The sequence below is a fragment of the Tyto alba genome, unplaced genomic scaffold (assembly GCF_018691265.1).
Source record: "Tyto alba isolate M040663 unplaced genomic scaffold, T.alba_DEE_v4.0 Super-Scaffold_40, whole genome shotgun sequence".
In the NCBI taxonomy this organism is placed as follows: Eukaryota; Metazoa; Chordata; class Aves; order Strigiformes; family Tytonidae; genus Tyto; species Tyto alba.
Genome location: NW_024881316.1, coordinates 44,159,982 through 44,179,552, shown reverse-complemented (window position 1 = coordinate 44,179,552; position 19,571 = coordinate 44,159,982). Strand labels below are relative to the sequence as shown.

At 42.2% G+C, this 19,571-nt stretch overlaps 1 protein-coding gene across 1 annotated transcript in view; it reads right to left on the bottom strand.

Annotated features, from left to right (window-relative positions):
- The window catches only part of ADGRF5 (adhesion G protein-coupled receptor F5), a 48,628-nt gene extending 29,288 nt beyond the window's left edge, over nucleotides 1-19,340 (bottom strand). The window contains exons 1-3 of the mRNA XM_033005047.2: nucleotides 19,117-19,340; nucleotides 2,270-2,421; nucleotides 793-923 (exon numbers count right to left, since the gene is read on the bottom strand). Of these exons, the coding sequence (XP_032860938.1) occupies nucleotides 793-897 (105 nt within the window). The 5' untranslated portion in view covers nucleotides 898-923; nucleotides 2,270-2,421; nucleotides 19,117-19,340. The remainder of the gene's footprint in view (nucleotides 1-792; nucleotides 924-2,269; nucleotides 2,422-19,116) is intronic.
- Nucleotides 19,341-19,571: the final 231 nt, after the last annotated feature.

Genomic DNA, 19,571 nt, shown 5'->3' with positions numbered 1-19,571 from the left:
GGTGTAATAATAATTGTGATAGACTAATAGTTGGTAGATTTGTAGACTAATTTTCTTTACCAGACTGTATAAACTTCCATTTGGTCAGTCCCTTTGTTTCTCTGTTCCTCTTTGTCCTTTTTTAGCTAGGGACTATTTGTGCAGAAACTGTTAACAAACCCATACACAGGACAAAACACAAATGGCTTTCCATAATTTGCACTGTTGAAAAAGCAGAAGAGGTATGTGAGGATTATTGAAAAAATGGTAAACTAAAGAGAACTCTGAGTCCAAGCACAACATCTAAACACAAGTCACTCAGGAGTACCATTCTGGCCATGTGTACTTGTTCTACTGACAAGACAGTGGTTAGACTCCTGTCACCTACCTGTAAGCACCCCTGTGCCTGAGCTAGTTTTGTTGACATACCAATTCTTGGCAAGATTTATTTTATTTGGTTTCTCTTTCACACAGGATGGGTGAATCCCATCCATAAACAGTGCCCAAGTAACTGTTACCTAGGCTTAGCTCCAGGGACAGCAATTTAAATCCCTTGCAGACTAACACAGGTGAGAAACCAGAAGATTTGCTCAGTTTCTTCTGGAAAGACTTTAAGACTGGGAAGCAAGAAAAGCCCAGTTCCTGGATTTCTTCACCTCTTTTACACACTGGGGAGACTCTGGGTTCAGTTTCCCCACCTGATCTTATACTGACTTCCTCTAAGGTTTTGTGGATGTAAAGGGCAGCTATAGCAACTGGGTGCTACAAGCAGAGACCAAATGAAAACCAACAGGGCTGGGAAAGGATACTCACTACATATCGGATGAATGGATCAAAGTTTGAGTCCTGTGATGTCTGACAACATGCTGTGACCAGTAGAAATAGGCAGTGGAGACCTGCAGTAAGCGGGGATGGCATTGTGTCCAGTAACTTTGCTGTACAGCCTGAGAGGAAAATGAAGGAAAAAGACTAGGGAATTTTCAACTGGCTCACATAATAGGAAATACCAACACAGTCTACAAAGACAGTATGTTCAGACTTTTTCAGCACACTCTGCCTGTTCACTCCGTCCAAGTCAGAGCTTGGAATAAGGTCTGTAATTACTCCTCTGCCACTGTCACCAGACTGTTTCCCTCATATATCCTTTTTTTCACATTGGCTGTACCTACTCAAAACAGAGGGAGAAAGATATTGCTTGGAGAAAGCAGAGTCCTAACTAGATTCCCAACAGGGACAAATGAGGTGCTAGAAATTCATCTACCATGAGAAAAGTTGACTTTGGATCTTAAAATATTCCTCACAGTGGTTCTTGGCAAACACACAGCCAGAACATGGAGGAATAGTTATAAATGTTGCTATAGGTGAGGGCCTGTCCCGTTGCAGCAGGGTGAGCTCTGCTACTGGCCGTGTCCCTCTCTGGAGAGGGCTGTAGTAAATCATGGACTCAGCTAGAGATTTCTGTATGTTTGTTATCCCCTGGTTAACAAGGGAAACAGTGAAGAGTGATATCTCCTGGAAAATATCCATGTAATTTTAAATTTTTAGTATACATTTCCATTAATTGCACTGAAGCTAACAAGTAAATAACCTCTAACCCATGAATACTGACACACCAGAATATAATGTGGTGCCTGAAAGCAAAAACCAGAAATAATCCAACCTTTTCCAACTCATTAATACCTAGACTAATTTACTTATGCAGTAAATTGGATAATGAAACATAAAGGGAGAAGTAAAACATTCATGGACCCATATAACAACTACTGACACATTTATGCAACCAGAGGGAACAGAGAAAGGGAGCTGAAGAATATTCAAAAATATGTGTTTTGCTATGAATATGCACTTTCTGATTATTCCTAACAAAGTACTTCCCTAGCTCCAGAATGAACAGCTAGTAGAGAGCTACGGGAAAATTCTGAACCCAAGCAGACTGTGAAAATCATTTTAAGAAAGGAACGCACTAAGACTCTTAAGAATAGTACTGAACAGTATCTGAGTGGATAACATCAGCTTGATTAAAATCATGAGCTTTTGTAAAATTATGATCTTCTTGTATTGAAAAGGCTGTTCATACAAACTCTGGCTTTGAAAGTCTGAATCACCAGGTGAAAGCAGAAAAATCAGCGCCTCCTGGGATGATAATGAATATTGGCAATGTCTGCCTATTGCCACCTCATTGCATATCAGAGCTGGTGCTCCCAAGTTGACAGGGAGCTGCACTGTGACTTTCCTGCTTAGAAAAACCCATAGTGGAATATTATAATATGAACATGATCTGTGATCTCACCTCGTGAATAGATAGAGGATAGCAATGAGCTTATATCCAAGCAATACACTTGACGTCACCAATGCAGGTATCCAGCCAGGATTTATCAGTTCCTCACCAAAGGTGGTTCTTGGAGAGATTCATCTGCAATGAGACTTCACCTAGGTACTGACCTGGTTAAAAGATAGGAGACAAGAGTAGGAAGAAATTATTTGTTTTTCCAATAGAGAGATGCCATCACCAGAGCTCTGCAGGGACATGCATGTAAGCCTGTGTCTTGCCTTCTGTTCTCAGGTGATGTGGAAAAGGCAGTGATTGGTGATACAACAATGTGGAAAACTTGGAATGGTTGAGACTAACAAGTGCAAAGTCTGCCTGTGAAGATATGCATAGGGACCACAAGGCACTGAGTGACTGGGTCATGAAATCAATGAAATTCAGCACTAATGAATGTAAGGTAGAAAGAAATGATCCTGACATTATGTATTCTGTGGTGGACTCTGAATTGACCATTACCACTCAGAAATGGGGACTGAAGAAATGTCACCTGAATTCTGAGATACAATTAAAAAAGGAAAATTAATTTTAAGATATTCTAGGATAACAACAGAGGAAAAAACCACAACTGTGCTATCTAGACATCTGAGCTGATCCAGTCTGGCTGCTCTTATGCTCCTATATAGGAATAACCAGAAAGCAAGAAACCTCACAGATTCAGAATATCTTCTCCCCCCACCCCAAAATTAATTTAAAAAAAAAAAAAAAAAAAAGCAAAAACAAAACCCCAAACTATTACAGGCTACTTTTAGCCAATGGATGAATGGCTGGCAGAACTGGGAAAAAAAAAAAAAAAAAAAAAAATGGTAAGGAAAAGTTTCTTCTATTTCCTGGGCATGTCCATCAGTATATCCAGCATTCTACAAAGGAAACTATTTTACTATTTTGAAGACATCAACCATTTGTGACAACCTCAAGAGTTCACAGATCTGACAGATCCCAAGACCAACACGGATCAAAATGGATCAAGACGAAAACATTGCTAAGTTATAAGCTGTAACACAAGTCCTTGAGATAGAGATATGACTTAATAATAGAAGCACTAACAAAACAATGATTTCAGATAGTTTTGTATATGCAGCATATGCTTGTAGCATATGGTACAATAGATTAATCTGTACAAAGAACATGTATTTCATTGGTAATGGGTTGATGAAACAGATAATAAAAGGAAAGAAGGTCATTAAACAAAACTTAATATGAGGTTAAACATCATATGCTACAGTTTTGCATGTATCTTTTGCACTGTTCACAAACTTGCATTCGTATTCAAATGTTGTGGGTCAGCTTCTATTTTCAAATACAGCCTTTGTGCAAGCATGTAGCTGAGACCAAACACTCTGTTAAAAACATATAGAGGACAATTCATGTACATAAGAACAGTGCTGCTACTCAGGCTTTGATAGCTATTTAAAAGTCCAAAACCAGTATTTAGAAAGCCATAAAACTAGCAAACAAATATTAAATTGCAAATAGAGAAAAATGTTAATATTCTCACATAATGGGGCTGTTCCCCTTGTTCATTTAATTTCTTGTAAAAAGAATTGCTGTAAATTTTTCAATGAGCAATTTCTCAAGAATCTGTCTACCTGCAGTTGGTAAAACAGAAGATATGTGGACACATTCATCATTTCTCATACAAACTGTCTCCTGGGAGGCAATAAGTATCTTCCATTTATAACGCCCCAAAGAAGAAGCCCAGGTTTCCTACTAAATCTCTCCTTCTCCACAGCATTCAGGCTGAAAAATGTTTAAAGTTAACTCTAATGTGCAGGAGATTCCTAGGGGTAAATAGCAAGGTCTTACTTTAACCCAAGACGTAGGTAATCTACGTGACCTTCTTTTTTACTTTTTCTGTAAGTTTCTCTTTTTCATAAATGTTGCAAAATAATTAAACCCTCTCTTGTAAATCCACCCAGCACAATATCTACCATCGTATACATTTTAGAGAATAAAGGCGGCACCCAGAGTATAATATGGTTTACCTTCTCAGGTGATTCAAAGAGATGATCTTCTAAGTAGGTCCATCTTAAACATCCTCTACTTTCTACTACATCCCAGGATGCTCTCTCCAAGGGAAACCAAAACAGAAGAACTTAGCTGAACATGTTATTACTGCCCACAAAACAAGCCGATTACAGAGCCTGCACTCAATTTTCAAGTGTGAAGCTGACCAAAGATGCCACTGCAAAAAACTCCCAAGGTATTTTAAGAAGACATATTTCCTGATAGCATTCTTCAGGTAGTACTCACTATTTCCCCCTTCACTGATCTAAATACTTCAGTGTCTTATTTGATTAGTTTATCAAGTAGATTAACTTGTTCCACTGCTATTACTCACATGCTTTGTTCTAAGAAAAAAGGATGTTGAGGGCCAAAAGCAGTAAAATACTGTTTTATAGCTATGGAAAAATATTTGTGAACCTTGATTTAAATAACAAGGAAAGAAAACCCTAAATTTTTCCTACCCAAGGTGGCAGCATACTCGCTGTGGGCTGGACCTGGCATTGGTGCCCTCAGAGAAACTGCAGAGATGCAGACCTATGGCTCTAACAGCTACTGTGGAAGGTGGGAAAGAGCAGGAAATTCCCAGAAACCAGGGGGAACTCTTATGTGTTATGTATGTTTCTACCTTGAACAAAATCTGGAGCTGGGAACTCACTGAACAAACATGGGACATCTGTCCAGATAACAGTGGAGCCCTTGTCCCTACAGTGTTCGAACACATCCAGTTTAACAATGGAATTTGTTTCCACAGTAGTGTGTGTGAGGCAGTGACTCACTGCACCCGTGCAGTGTCTGTGGAAAAGCCTGGGATTAAACTCAATTTTTTAAACAGTGATTTATTCAGGTGATAGGTCTATGGAAAGAGTTCTTGTTCCCCCACAGACTGGAAATTGTCCATGTGGAGATCCTGACTTTTCAAAATAAGTCCATGGGGATGTGTTAAACTCATGGAGTAGGCAGATGTGCCCCAGGATCTCCAGAGCCACCCTGCAGCAGCTGAAGGTCATGTGGAACACACCAGGGCATCCCCAAAAGGCACAACTCCAAGGTAGACAACTGAGTCAAGCTATAAATGCCATTCATTATCACGCTGCAGAAGGAAAACGGAAATAAAAAAGTTAATAAGGTGCCTGATAAATCAACATGCCTTTCACACTTCGACACTACTTCCCAAATTAAGGGGTTATGACCTTGGGGCTTGTCCAGAAGTTACAATAGGGTCATGTTGCCAGATGGCATTGACTGTTTCAGGGGAACAGAAGGGATGGCTGTCAGGCAGCGTTGGGCATAGTTTGAGTTGTCCTTGGTGTTAACTGTCTAGAGTAATAGTGATCATTTTTGTGTCACAGTGAGCTTGGACCAGGTCTTCAATCCTCTATCAACTGTCTGTGGAGAGTGTGCTTGTTGCTTCATTTCTAACAGCCCTAAGACATGTCACTGCATTTTGCCTCTTGCTGGGTCCAAGTCAGAGAAAACAAAATGTGTGTTTAGCAAAGTTTGCCCTGCAGCCTTTGAAGGTGCCATCATTTACTGAGGATACCAAGGATACCACAGTATGTGTCTGTAAAGGTCTCTTCAGTGAGCCAACCTGAGAGTTCACTGTGCTTGGCAGCAATACAGCCTATTCCTGTTCCCTTTTCTGCAAACCTGGCCACCCACAGTGTGGTGAGTCAGCCCTCAGCCTGCCATTCTGAAGCAGTTTTAAGGTGATTAAATTGACAGAGCTGAATCCCTTGTTGCCCTTAGAGCTTGTCCCCATTGTTGCAGTGCCATCGGTCTGGTGTATTGCCCACCCAAGCTGGTTCAGGAATCCGAACAGGCAGAAAATGGAGGCTACATCTACAGCACTAATTACAACCACCTATTTCTTTGCAAGCAAGTTTTGCTGCTAGCTTTGTGCTGCCACCTTCGAGACTCCTCTCTGAAACAATTTAACTCACTGTTCCTGCAGAAAACTTACCAGCAGCAGGGGATCTGAGTGAGTTTAATCAGCTCAGAAAAGGACACAGCGAGTGCCAGGCCCAGAGCAAGGAGAGCAGCAGATACGTGGCCCCAAGCAGGGAAGGGGGAGGAACAGAGGTTGGCAGGAAGGGCAGGAGGGTAAGGAGAAGGAGGACCTCTTCCTTTCTGCCCTGGCAAACAGTTCAATGTGAGTCCATGGTCTACCCCTACAGAAACAGCTGCATAGTTTTCATGCAGTGCTGTTCCCTTGGCTGTCTCCTTGCAGATTTATATAAGCAGCAGTGCCACTGCTGAGGATGGGGTGAAGAGGAGGGCAGCCTTTGCTTCAGATGAGTTAGCTGTGGTTGATCCGCACCTTTCACATTGCCAGCCCTTGACTGGAAAACTAATCTTGTTTAAGCCCTCCTCCCCCCGTGGTTTTTTTTTTATTATTATTTTTTTGGTATTACTGTGGCTTTCAAGCAATTTTAACCAACAGCACCAAAAGCAGTTGAATAGGTGAGTGAATCTCAGGCTGTAGAATATGACTGGATAAATATGATAATATGATCAGATCAAGCAGTTTAAAGAGTTTCTTAGAACTTACAATAAATTTACAGAAAGCTTCTTCCTGGACTGCATAAAAGATTTCACTAGTAGAGAGGTTAAATCAGAAGAGATGACTTGCCTAGACCACTGCCTACAGAAGTATTTAAAAATGGCACGAAGAATGTCCATGAGATTTCAGGAGTAGCATATTCAGTAGAACAAAGCTCTGGCAGCTAAAGCAGGACTGCTTGGCCAACCTTGTTAGAAAAGAGCACTCTGTTCACCTTGGGGTGTGGGGATGGGAAAGTATGCCAGTAACGTGAAAGGATCCCTTAAAAGAGGGTTTCTGCTCAAAACATTGTATCATCAAACAGCAGCCTAAAAGTATGAGAAATCTTGGTTCACTTTGCAAGAGAATGTGAAAAATGCATAAGATCATTAGGTATGTAATCAACTTGGTATGTGAGCACAGGGGGATGTCCTGATCATCCTGCTGTTTTTTCCTGTATGCATTCATCATGTACTGTCATGTCACCAGAAACTGTGAACTTCCTGGATTTTCAAGTTTCAACCCCAGAACACTTCTAGTTTAAATATCTGAGACTGAACTTACAGAGCCATCAACAGGCTCAAGAAAGCAAGCAAAAGCTGTGTTAGAAAATATCTGGTCTGAATGTGGAGTACGCATCCGAAACAAAGTAAAGCTATGCTGATCCTGTAATTCACTGGAAATGTGTCGTTACAAAAGCATGTGAACACATTTCATCTGGCATGAACAAAATAGACAAGTTCCCACATAGGTGCAACCTGAGAGATACTGTTCAAAATAAAAGTAAATGTGGAAACAATTTAGAAATTAAGTTAACAAGATACAGCCCTCTTCACTCACCCTTCTTCATTCCAGTCCTGGCTGTTAGGACTTCAGTCTCATCTCTAAAATCCAACCTCAGCAATCTGTGTAATCAAATCCCATTGCCACTTGTGTCCAAAACTCAGAAAATTATGACAAAACTTCTCAGCAACTGGATGCAACACTACAGATTCTTACACTGTTTCCTGTTATTATTTTTGAGTTTGAGTTTTGCATGGTCAGCCTCTCAGACCTGTGTTTTAGAAATGGAAGGACAGAATAAATCCCAAGCATATGGGAATTAATAGTCAGATAACTTTGGGATAAAAAGTTTTGGGGTAAATCTGATGGTGCCTGGAGAGTCATTTATTCTCTGTCTCACATGACATTACATAGTTTTGCCCAACATAGTCTTGCAGGAAAGAATCTGGGGGGAGTCCTTGTGAATTTCTATGTAAATTCACTCAATGTGGTGATGTTGAAAATAAGACTAATTTTATTCTTAAGTTTATTAACAAGTATTTTAATTTAAGTCCTGGAAGGTAACAGAAGTGCTCTACTTGATGCTGTTGATGTGCTGTGTCCTATTGGAGAGCATCCAAAGGAGAGCAAATGTGAATGCTAGGATGTGAGCAGAGGACGGCCTTGTGAACAGGTTGAAGGTGTTTTGATTTAGATAGGACAAGACTTGGTTAAGGACACAGTAACAGCCTGTCACTTGGTAAAGGACTGATATAAATGTTCACAGTGACAGCTGGGCGAAGGCTGATGTGAAATCACACAATCCAAAGCAAGGTTAAATATGCTGGTGATTATGGAAAAAAGTGTAATTGTAAAGGTTAGAAGCACTGAATTAGGCTACCCATGGCAGCTGTGACGTTGTCTTCAGTGGAGGTTTTTAAGAACAGGCAGTAAAACTGCCGACACTGGAGAGAGCTCTTGATTCTGCCTCCATGTGAGTTTGTGGCAATGGGGCACCAGGTACATTGTCTATTGACCTCTTCCAATTACCTCTGCCTACACTGCTTCAATTTCTGTGTAATGAATGAGTTGAAAGAGATTCAGAGGAGACATGAAAGACCACTGATCTGTGTACTCAGAGCTGTACACAGCTGTACTTGGACTTTGCTATATCCATCTCAGACAAGTTCAGGAATTCTTATTTGGTCCTCTCCAGCACCACATTCCCACTGTTTTAAGCACAGAGGAGGTGAACTGTATATACAGCTTTATCAAGGGTTTCTCCAGAATTATATTTCCAGAGAAAGGCTCTGGTTCACACCCTTTTCTACATCAAGTCACATTTTCCATCCTTTTTACCATGTATATACTTTTTCTTCTTGACCTATGACTTTAAATTCCTCTATTCCTCTGTAAGCCTTCCCATGAATTGGTGATGACCTTTTTACATACTCAAATAGTCTATATGGAAAATAAAAATAGTTTAGTCCCAGCTATCTGCAGATCAGGCTCAAATCATACCATGACCAAACATGACTTCCTGCAAGAAGAAAATAACTCTGCAATACTCATGTTTGCAAAGCACAGTATCTGGAATAGGAATCACTCAGCCAGACAGCTGAGAGCACAGAAAATATTGCCCAGATGAATGGTCAAATTATCACATCCTTCAAGCACTCCTAATGCTCTGAGAGAAGTTGACAGAACTTTCCATAAACATTTCAACATAGTCTAGAAAGTACCAGCGAGCCCTGGAACTCCTAGCCCTCCTGGAACAGTTCACAATTGGACTTGTCAGTGCTTGTCAGTGGAGAACAGCAATCCGCTGGATCAGTGAGGGTATTCTGGCATGAATAAACATTGACTGCAATAGTTATTGGCTAAGCATTAACTCAGGTAAGGAGGAAGGCGAGAAACAGTCCATCACATTTGACAAGACAATTTCACTGTACTGGTTGCTACCTAGCGGTACAGCTAACCTGTCTGAGAAACTACCACACTAATTCTAGACCTCTGCTCTGCCTCTCTCATGGGTCTACGGAACAAAGTTCACCTGCTTTTACAGACATTTCATTGTGTTAGTCCTACTACTGAGGACTAACTTTTCTTCAGAGTAAGTACCTCCATCTTTGGCAGAGAGATGATGCCCACAGAGCTCATGGCTCCTATGGCCTCACCAGTGTAGCATGGTGCAGAGACACCTGTGTTGTACCAAAGCTAGAAGTAATACATTGTTGGCGTTCCTTGCAGCAGGGCTTGATAGCTCATGTCTGGTGGCCAGACTGCTTCTATAGACATGCTCACTATGGCTCATTTCTTGGGTTCCCTAGCTCATGTAACCTCTGTTCACTCAACAGGACCTAGCTTATCCCACATTATCCTTCCGTCTGACTCCCAGATTTCTACTCTCTTGTCCCTTACAAGCAGACACATTTGGAAGCCTCTCTAAGCCTGCCCCACCATGTCTTCTTTCTAGAGTCTTTGGAACAACATTTCTCATTTGACACCAGACGTAATGATGAGATTTCCTGGTTCTGGATGCATCTGAAACACAGTGTCCAGTTCCCAGGCTCCCCAGTATGAGAGAGACATAGACATACTGGAGTGATTCCAGCAAAGAGACACAAAGATGATTAATGGTCTGGAGCATCTGTCATACCAGGGGAGGCTGAGAGAGCTGAGACTGTTTAGCCTGGAAAAGGAAAGGCACAGGGGGATCTTGTCAATGTCTATAAATAACTGATGAGGGGAACTAAAGAAGCACCCACCCTGGCATGGCTTCTTTGATAAGGGGTTATAGATGCAGAATTGTAAGTTGAAACAAGCATTTCTGTGTTAGAATACACAGTTACCCATTCTCATGAAGCCATCCCAGATAGAGGTATTTTACACCTGTTGGCTGAAACTTTTCTATATTGTGTGTCTGGAAATGTGGCCCCTCTTGGACAGAACACACCTTTGGCATCAGCAGGAATTGGATAACAAAAAACTCTGTAGCCACAACACATCTTCAACCAGCAGAGTTCTTTGTGAGGCAATATTAGTCCATAGTGTCAGCTCTTGACCCTCTCCTAGGGCTGTAAGACACATCCTGGGTCACTGAGGCTATGACGCTCCTGTGTGGTCGGCTTCCTATATTCTGCTTTAGGCATTTATCAAGAATCATTTTAAAAGCCACAAATTCTGTGGTTTTCCTCCTTTGCTCAGACTGAGAGACCATTCTCCCAACCTTCCTAATGGGAACTGATTGCTTAAATGACATAAGCAGATTTGCACTTGGTTGGATCCAAGGATCCTCTAGGCCAGTCGCTTCACATCCAACGTGGGCTATAGCAGAGGCCCTGGGGACGAGTTTTACAAAAGAGAAGTAAGCTTGTAGCAGCACATCTTCAGAATGTTTTTTCTACTTCTGGCTATCAGAGGTACAGGGACTTCTGAGGACAAAGTCAAGACCTTGGTGTTTAACAGCCCTTAATAGCCTCTTAAGCTTACACAAAATGAAGTAAACTACAAGAAAATCCAGGAAAGTGTCAAATGTCCATAAGGTCCAGGAGCAAGGATGTCTAAATATCCTTTGCTTGCTTTGAATCTCCTAGTCATTAGTCCTCCCACCTCTTTGGTACTTGTTCTGCTCTGCATCTTTCCAATTGGGCTATATCTTTTTGAACTTATTTAAACTCATTTGTCTCCATGCCAGCAATATCCAGAGGTATAAATTGTTCTGCCTCCCTTTAGGCATTTTGGAGGAAGGGCCTATGGTGCGGTAAGATCTGTGGAGGTGAAGGACACATGGAGAGAGGAACCAGGAGCTGCTAAAGATTAGGAGGTGTGAAGGGAGCAGATCCGTGGCTGGCACAAGATAGTCTAGCTCCATGGCTGCCCAGTAGCTTATAGCAGCTGAGCCCTGTTTTACCCTTCTCAAACAGTCATGGAGCACTTTTTCAGAGATTCAATCTCTGGGGCTAAAGCCCTTGTTTGCAGCGACTGTCCAGTTTGTTCTTCCTCAGCCACAACAGAAGAGCTTTCTCTTCTGTGCATAAAGCATGACCTTTGGGTAGTGCGTAATAAGTTGGATGATCAGACAATGTTTGTTTCAGACATAAAACACACAATGACTTTAAGAAACACACACCCAGGCACAACAATATTTCATGGGAGAGTTGGCTAAAAGCGAAAGGGGGGACAGGGGAAGTTGCATTGACCTTAGATAACACATCTGAATGAGAAAGAAAATAAAATAAACACAAATTAATCAAGGACTCCAAAACGAACTGCTTAGTGATAAGAATTCAAACAGGCAATAAACAGGCTGTGAGGTACTTTCTTTGTGATGTTTGAGGAATTGTGTCATCCCAGCTTTGTGTCTAGCATGGTACAACGGGCTGAGCTACCTCGTATGCTAAGGGAACTATAGTAGTTGAACAGAGGTTTCATTTTCAGGGGGAATATGGGGACAATTTTTATGTTTTTGTGAGCTAGTGGTGTGCAAACAGATGTCATGGCACTCATAAGTGAAGGGACGAATGCTCCCTGTGCTACATGACACATTAATTTGTCAGGCTGAAAATAGTGGTAACTGAAACCAGAGTGAAAAAGTCATTTAAATCAGCTCTTTACTGGAAAAAGAACATCCTGCCCAATTCGTGCCTTCTTCCTGGAATTTTTTCCTCACCTCTGCTCAGGAGGTTTTTTCTCAACTCCAGCTGAGGGCTCCTGCTTGACCTTCACGTTGGAGTCTTGTAGAAGGAACAAAGGGAAAAAAAAAGGACATGTGAAACGCATTCCAGTCTGCTATTCCAGCTCTTCGCACGTATCTGGGTACCGTATGTTTTGAAAAGCTGTGGAAAAACACACGCCAGCATACATCAGCTCACCTCAGATGGCTGGGATGGGAGAAGGGATATAGACATGAACGTTCCCTTCTTCTCCTTATCCTTTTTGGAGCATCTGCAATTATTAGTGGCAGGCCTATCTCACAGCTAGCAGTAAGGAATCAAGAGATTTGGATCTCAGCACTGTGTGAGTACAGGGAAGGTGAAACTCTCCATGTACTCCCATATCAACGTAGTGAAGAGTGAAGTCTAACAACATCCGTTGAAGTGGAATTTCCATGGGCTTCAATGAGTTTTGGATTAGGTCCCTAAGTCAGGCCAGCCACAGGTTACTTCTATAGACTGAAGTACTAGAAAGTCTGATGACTGCATACTTCCTGCTCGTTTCGCTTTATTAACCTCTTGATTTTTTTTCCTGTTATTGCTTCAAGTGCAGCTGGCTATATAGGAAGCTACTGCAAGTTGTGTAGGTGTCAACCATTTGGAGTTTCTATAATCATGCTCTGGACAGCAGGAGCAGCCTAAGGGCCTAGCCTGTCACACCTTAGCAACAAAAATGTAGAAGTATAAAATAGCATCCACCTTTTGCACAAGGAACTGTATAAATGGAGGGAAATTCCCTAGATAGGTGAAGACAGGTCTCTGTTGTCCATATGATAATTTCCTTCTGTAATGATCAAGTCTGAAAGAAAATATAATTGTTTATATTTTGTTCCACTGATCTCACTTCCAGCCTTACTATTTTTGTACTGGTTTGTCTTCCAGAGAACTGGATAACTCAGAAAGGCTAAATAATGCTAGTATTTAACTTCTTTGAAGGGTACACTTGTCTATAATGTTTTAAAAATCATTAGAGCTCTCTCATCTTCATCGTTGTCATTAGGTGTGAGATCAAGACAGAATATCACCATGGGACTAGTTTGTTTTACTAATGTTCAGAAGACTTCATGGAATATTAGACTTCAGGCAGATGCTTGATCTAGTTCAAAATAACATCACACTTCAGATTTAGACCAGCGATGATCCAGCCTTGTGAACCCCTATGGTACATGTTGGGCCCACATGGCATAAAAACACAGCAATGAAAAGACAACTTGCACCTGATGACAGGTTTGGTCATGAGATCCAACACCAAGCTGGGTAGAAGAGTGGCATTTCTTAGGCACTAGGGTGCCTTTGGAGAGCTTAAACAAACACCTGCCATGAGATGTAGAGCCAGAGTAGATGACCAGCAGCTGAAGTCACTTTCTGCCCTGTTTTTCTAGGAGACCTAGTGAATAGTTAGCCTGTTCCCTGCCTCAGCCAGTGCCGATGTCAAGATTCACAGAAAATATTCAAAGAACAGTATAGGCCAGGGGCTGTTCCCAGCCTTATTTTGGGGGGAAAAGGAGAGTTCAGGCATATGGAGGTGAGTTGTGCCCTGATAGATAGCCTCAGGGTTAGGGAACGACTCCAGCCTCTCATGTTGCACTGTTGCTGTTGCATGTGTTTCTCCTAATTCTATCATGGCCTAAGGTAAAATGCACATTTCAAGATCGGGAATATTCTTCATCTCCTCTGCCTTCAGTGGGACAAGTTTAGTGCCTAACTTTGGTGGCATCTCCCACAGAAAATCTTCAGAGATATTTGTGTTTCTCTCTGCTGACTGTACAGGCAATCAAAGTCTTACTTCAGTAGGAATCTCCTCTGCTTGAACACCCTCAAAAGCATCTGCATTTACATTAAGGACAAGGGAAGCTTCCCTCAACTGCTGTCAGACAGATTAGGCCTTCACCAAGTTAGGTACTATGAAGCTGAAACAGTGCTGGAGCCACCATTGCAAGGCTGTCCAGAAATAAGGCATTTGGGAAAAGAGCAGACAGCTTTTGAGACAGATTTTCATTAATAGCACAGAACATCTCCCTGATGAGGCCAGGCTGAGAGAGTTGGGGTTGTTCAACCTGGAGAAGAGAAGGCTCTGGGGAGACCTTAGAGTGGCTTTACAGTGCTTAAAGGGTGTACAGGAAAGGTGGGGAGGGACTCTTGATCAGGGGGTGTAGGGATAGGACAAGGGGTAATGGTTTTTTAACTGAAAGAGTGTAGATTTAGATCAGATATAAGGAAGAAATTCTTCACTGTAATGGTGGAGAGATGCTGGCACAGGTTTCCCAGAGAAGCTGTGGCTGCCCCCTCCCTGGAAGGGTTCAAGGCCAGGTTGGACGGGGCTGGGAGCACCCTGGTCTAGTGTCGCTGCCCATGGCAGGGGTGTGGGAACTAGGTGATCTTTAAGGTCCCTTCTAACCCAAACCATTCTATGATTCTAATATCTTGTGTGTCTTTACTGAGATAAGGACCAGTAGATATGAACAGCAATTGGACCTTCTAAACTGTGGTCTTGAAACAGGATGAATAGTGAGAGGAAGGAAGGATGTGCCATCGAGGTACGCACAGGCTTACCTGTAATCTCAGTCATAGGATAGGTCGATCCAGATTTTAGGGATCCCATGCAGAAATTTAAATAATTTATCCCTCAAGAAGGAACAGTAAAACAATTTCAGGAGCAAGGAGCATGTTGTGAACAGCCTGTCAAAAGGCACGTAGGGGCAGCTTTCGAATGAAGATGATTTTTACACACTCAGCCTGATGGTTGTCACAAGGGCCAAGCCTGTGGTCACAGGAGCCAGCCAAAGCAGGAACTCTAGTAGAGCTTTTCCTCTGTGCATGAACAATTGTGGGAAGCTCTGTCGTTTTGAGGAATTTCCGAGGACAGTAAATTACATACTAGATCACAGCTCTATTATGTCTTGGGGGAAGGCATTTGGAAATTAATGTTTCGTATTAAGATTTAAATGGGGAATACATACAGTTCTGTTACTCACAGGCATCCTCAAACCTGGCCTGCCACAGCATTTTCTCTCTTGTTGAGGTGGGTTTAAGTGGAGCCTGAGTTCACAGCAGGCATCTATGCAATCAGGCTCTAGTTACTTCTGTGCTTCTGTTCTTTGATGCCAAAGAGGAATGGTATTAATTGTCCCTACTTCACAGGGTGTTTAGAGAGAACCTGGGGTGGGAACAATCCATCAGTGCTTGTGCTAACAGCCTGATAAAGCAAGAACTGGAGAAACACCTAGAAGGCAAGTGAGACATATCCCTCCTTTCAGCCAGAGGAAGGATTTCAGTTCCAGGAGTGGTCAATTTTAGGTGACGTTTGAGTTATTCCTAAAACAAATGTTACTTCATGTAAATCAGCTGATTGAGATGACGCAAGGGAGTTAAAGATTTCTTCTGGGCTGGGAAAAGCCTTCTGTTTGTTCCAAAGTGGTCCGTTAGAAGGTGTCTAAAAGGTGGGCTAGATATCCTATTGTGACAGGTTGACTGGCCTGCAGCTAAGCACCCACATAACCACTCAGTCCCCACCTGCCAGCAGGATGGGGGAGAGAATAGCAAAAGTGAGAAAACTAGTGGGTTGAGATAAATACAGTTTAATAAGGGAAGGAAAGAGGAAATTAAAAACGAGTGATACAAAGGCACATACCACCTCCCACGAGCAGACAGATGCCCAGCAAGTCTCCAAGCAATGTCCACCTTGGAATACAACCCTGTCCCCACCCCTGTTTTTTATTGATGAGCATGATGTTATATGGATTGAAACATCCTTTTTGTGAATTACAGTCAGCGTTCCCAGCTGTAACCCCTCCCAAACCCCAGCCCACTCACTACAGAGACAGAGACAGAAGAGAAAGCCTTGGTGCTGTGCAAGCACTGCTCATCAATAGCCAAAACATTGGTGTGCTGTCAACACTTCTTTCTATATCCACAAATCCAAAACACAGCACCTTATCGGCTGTTACAAAGAAAGTTAAATCCATCCCAGCCAGACCCAGTACACCTATCTTGTTTGGCTTGCTCAGATGAGAGTTATGATGGAGAGAAGAGGGCTTTGGGGCAGAATTCATTACAGGCTTCCACAGGAATAATCTAAAGTTTGGAGAAAAGATATGGGCTGGGTGCAGAGATGGTGGATTAAGATTACAACATCAATGTCATGTCATGGGATGGTTGTTGGAGTGAAACCTCTCTTACAGACCACCACCATAAGCAGACAAGCCCTCAGAATAGGCTGCAAATGTAGCCAAAAATTCCTTAACAAAGTCCACTGAGGCAGCATTATAACATGCAAATATAGTACTGTAATTACTAGACAACCTTCTACAGTGAGTTCGCTGCTCTGCAGAAACTGGTCTTTCCTGCAAAACACATAGAATGGATCATTCCTCTGTCAGAGAGAAACAAGCCATTTCAAATCATCTTTTGCAAGCTATTTCCCATGCTCCCTGTTCCTGCATACCCACCTCGTGACTTCTACCTCACCTACATTCCTAATACAACCATCCAGACCACTGTAGGCCACCATTACAGCCCCTCAGTTTCTGCCCTTACTAGCACTGGCTCAGTCCTCATGCAGGATGCTGCAGAGCACAGATGAAGGGGACAAGCTCCTGCTTAGGTACCACACACAGCAGGTGCTGGATCAGATTAGTTGATGGGTGGTGATTACCCACAGGCAGGCTGAGCAACATGCAAAATCATTTGAGAAATAAACTTCACATAATCATGAGATTATGGTGGATCAGCTCATGAATGGCAATTCGACCCCTCTTTGAGACCACAGTCCTTAGAATCTGTTTCATGGAAAACTGAAAATGGTTTTCTGAAAAGAATTTGGTTTTACTGTAGATTCATCACATTTGGTCTTAAAAAGTCATGAATTTCACACAAGGCTGAGATTAATTCCCTCAGCAAATCGTTTCAGTTTCAAGTGCAAGTACATTTCATTGATGATGTGCAAAAATGGCCTCGAACTAATGATGCCCTCATGGATGATGAAATTCACATCCATGCTTGTCTACTGTAAACCCTTGTTTCTTCTGGCAAACTATGAATCTCAGCCATGAACAGAGGCAGCATCAGGGAGGTTTTCTTGATCAAGATGAATGGGTTAAAAAAGGAACTCTAGTAAAGGCTGTGCTGGTCTTTTGTGTTTTAACAATGAGAGGAAGCTCTGCCTAGTTTGAGGAATTTCCCACATCTCCAATTCAGACTTTGGAAAACTGCTTTATTAAGCCTGCCTAAGAGGTGTTAAAAAAATAAAAATATTCACAGAGATTAGGACAAAGATATCTTCCCAGAGCCTACGCATGTTCTGTTTGTTTAATTTTTAAACCTGGATCACCGGAGGCAAACTGAGAGGAATCTAGGGAAGTTAAATAATGATAAATGCCAAATGCTCACACCAGGTTCCTGCTGAGCTGGTTGAGCCATTACTGAATTCAGCCAAGTGTCACTGCTACGCAGATGCTAAAGATTTGCCCCTAAATTTCCTTATGTATCAGTTCATTCTGCAATGTTGCCAGAGGTCGCAAGACAGATTAAATGACAGAAATAGGTGAGGAATTTTCTGAGTGAGAGGAAGATCTATGTATTGAGAAATGTCATTTTTACCATACAACATCAAGTGATGGAGCAAGGAGAAAGAGAGCCTCAAGCTTCCAAATTCACAACATCCTTTCCCTTCCTATTCCCTTGCCTGTTACAAGCTCATTGCCTCCCATAAAACTGTCACTGAAAGTGAAACTTACAGCATTCAAACAATAACACCTTTCTTCCCCAAACCTGAAAATTCCTTATGCAAGTAGGTGAGCATCACTTTCCCACTGATGGGGAGAGAGAAGCAAGGTTGTACAAGGTCACACAACAGCTGTGTTTTTTTCTGAATCACGATCATTTAAGCAACCAGGGGATACTGCTGCACCAGAGATGTTTGGATGGAGCAAGACTTCTAAGGTTATAGACATCAGTGGAGGATAAAGCATCAGAAAACATCTTGGCACCCCCCCGACACTGAGCACTGGCAACAGCACTCCAGCAACCCAGCATAACACCATAAAACTGCTTTAATTTAAGAAGCTTGAAACACAGGTAGAAAAGAATGGAAAGATGATAAATGTGACACTCAAAGACAGTACGTAGCGGCATCTCAGTCTGTGGCCATAGGTGCCCCAAGTTCCTCTCCCCTATCAACAAGCGTCACCTACTATGAAACTGAAGGGAGGATGCACGAGATTGCTCTTCAAAGAAACAAACCCACCATTTTATACAGGTGACAAAAATACAGTGCCTATTATCTGCATTGTTAACCCCAGCCATATGTAAGCATAAAACAAAGGGAAAAAAACCTAAATGCCATTGGAGTTGATCTGTTTTTTTCTGAAACTGTGTAGCATACCTTAAGAGGTAATAAATGCAGTCCAAATCAGCACAGTATTTCCGTGCATGTCCCTCTTTACTTCTGCAGCCCGGATCTTAAACTAAATTAATCATAGACTCTATTAAAATTCACTAGCCAAGCTAACAGACAGTAGCACTTTATCAGAAACTTGAATGGCTTGATTCATACCCTGAAAAGCCAAAACCATCTTACAGAAAGCTGTCAACTAAATCACCACAAAATGAAACATGCGCCAACCGCAGTTTTCTCAGTAGAAACCTGCAGCAGGTTTACTGGTCACTCAAAGTTTGCACCACAATGCCAGAATCTGGCCCTGAAAATTCCTTCAAGTTGCCTTCACCTGCCCCAAACTATTAAACCGCAGAGAGAGACTGATGTTATATTTCACAGACATCATCCATACCTGTGGGACAACAAGTGCTGGTTGTGTCCGAGTCTTTTCCAAATTTGTCCTCCTGTGCTGGGAAGGAAACTTCCCATCGAAGTGTCAACTCCTGCCTCAGTCTCTGCCCTTTGTTTTTCCAAGAGCTCAAGACACACCTGCTTTTCCGTGTGTGCTGTTGATTGTTGGGCTCCGGGTTTGGTTTTTTGTTTTGCTTTTCTTTTTGGAACAAATTAAACAGCCTGTGAGCAATTCGCAGTAAGGGAGAGAGAGAACCTTTTGGTTTGTGGTGATTTAATCAAGCAAACCCTGTGACCTCCCTTTCCTGGATCAGTGGGAACCGATCCTTTCTCCACCAGCACGGGGTGGAGTTGCAGCAAAAAAATACAAGCCTGAAAGCACTGTTCTGGATGGGCAGGGCAGATCTTCCTTCTCTGTTTGTTATGTCAGAGAACACGGTGATTCCTGCTGGTCCG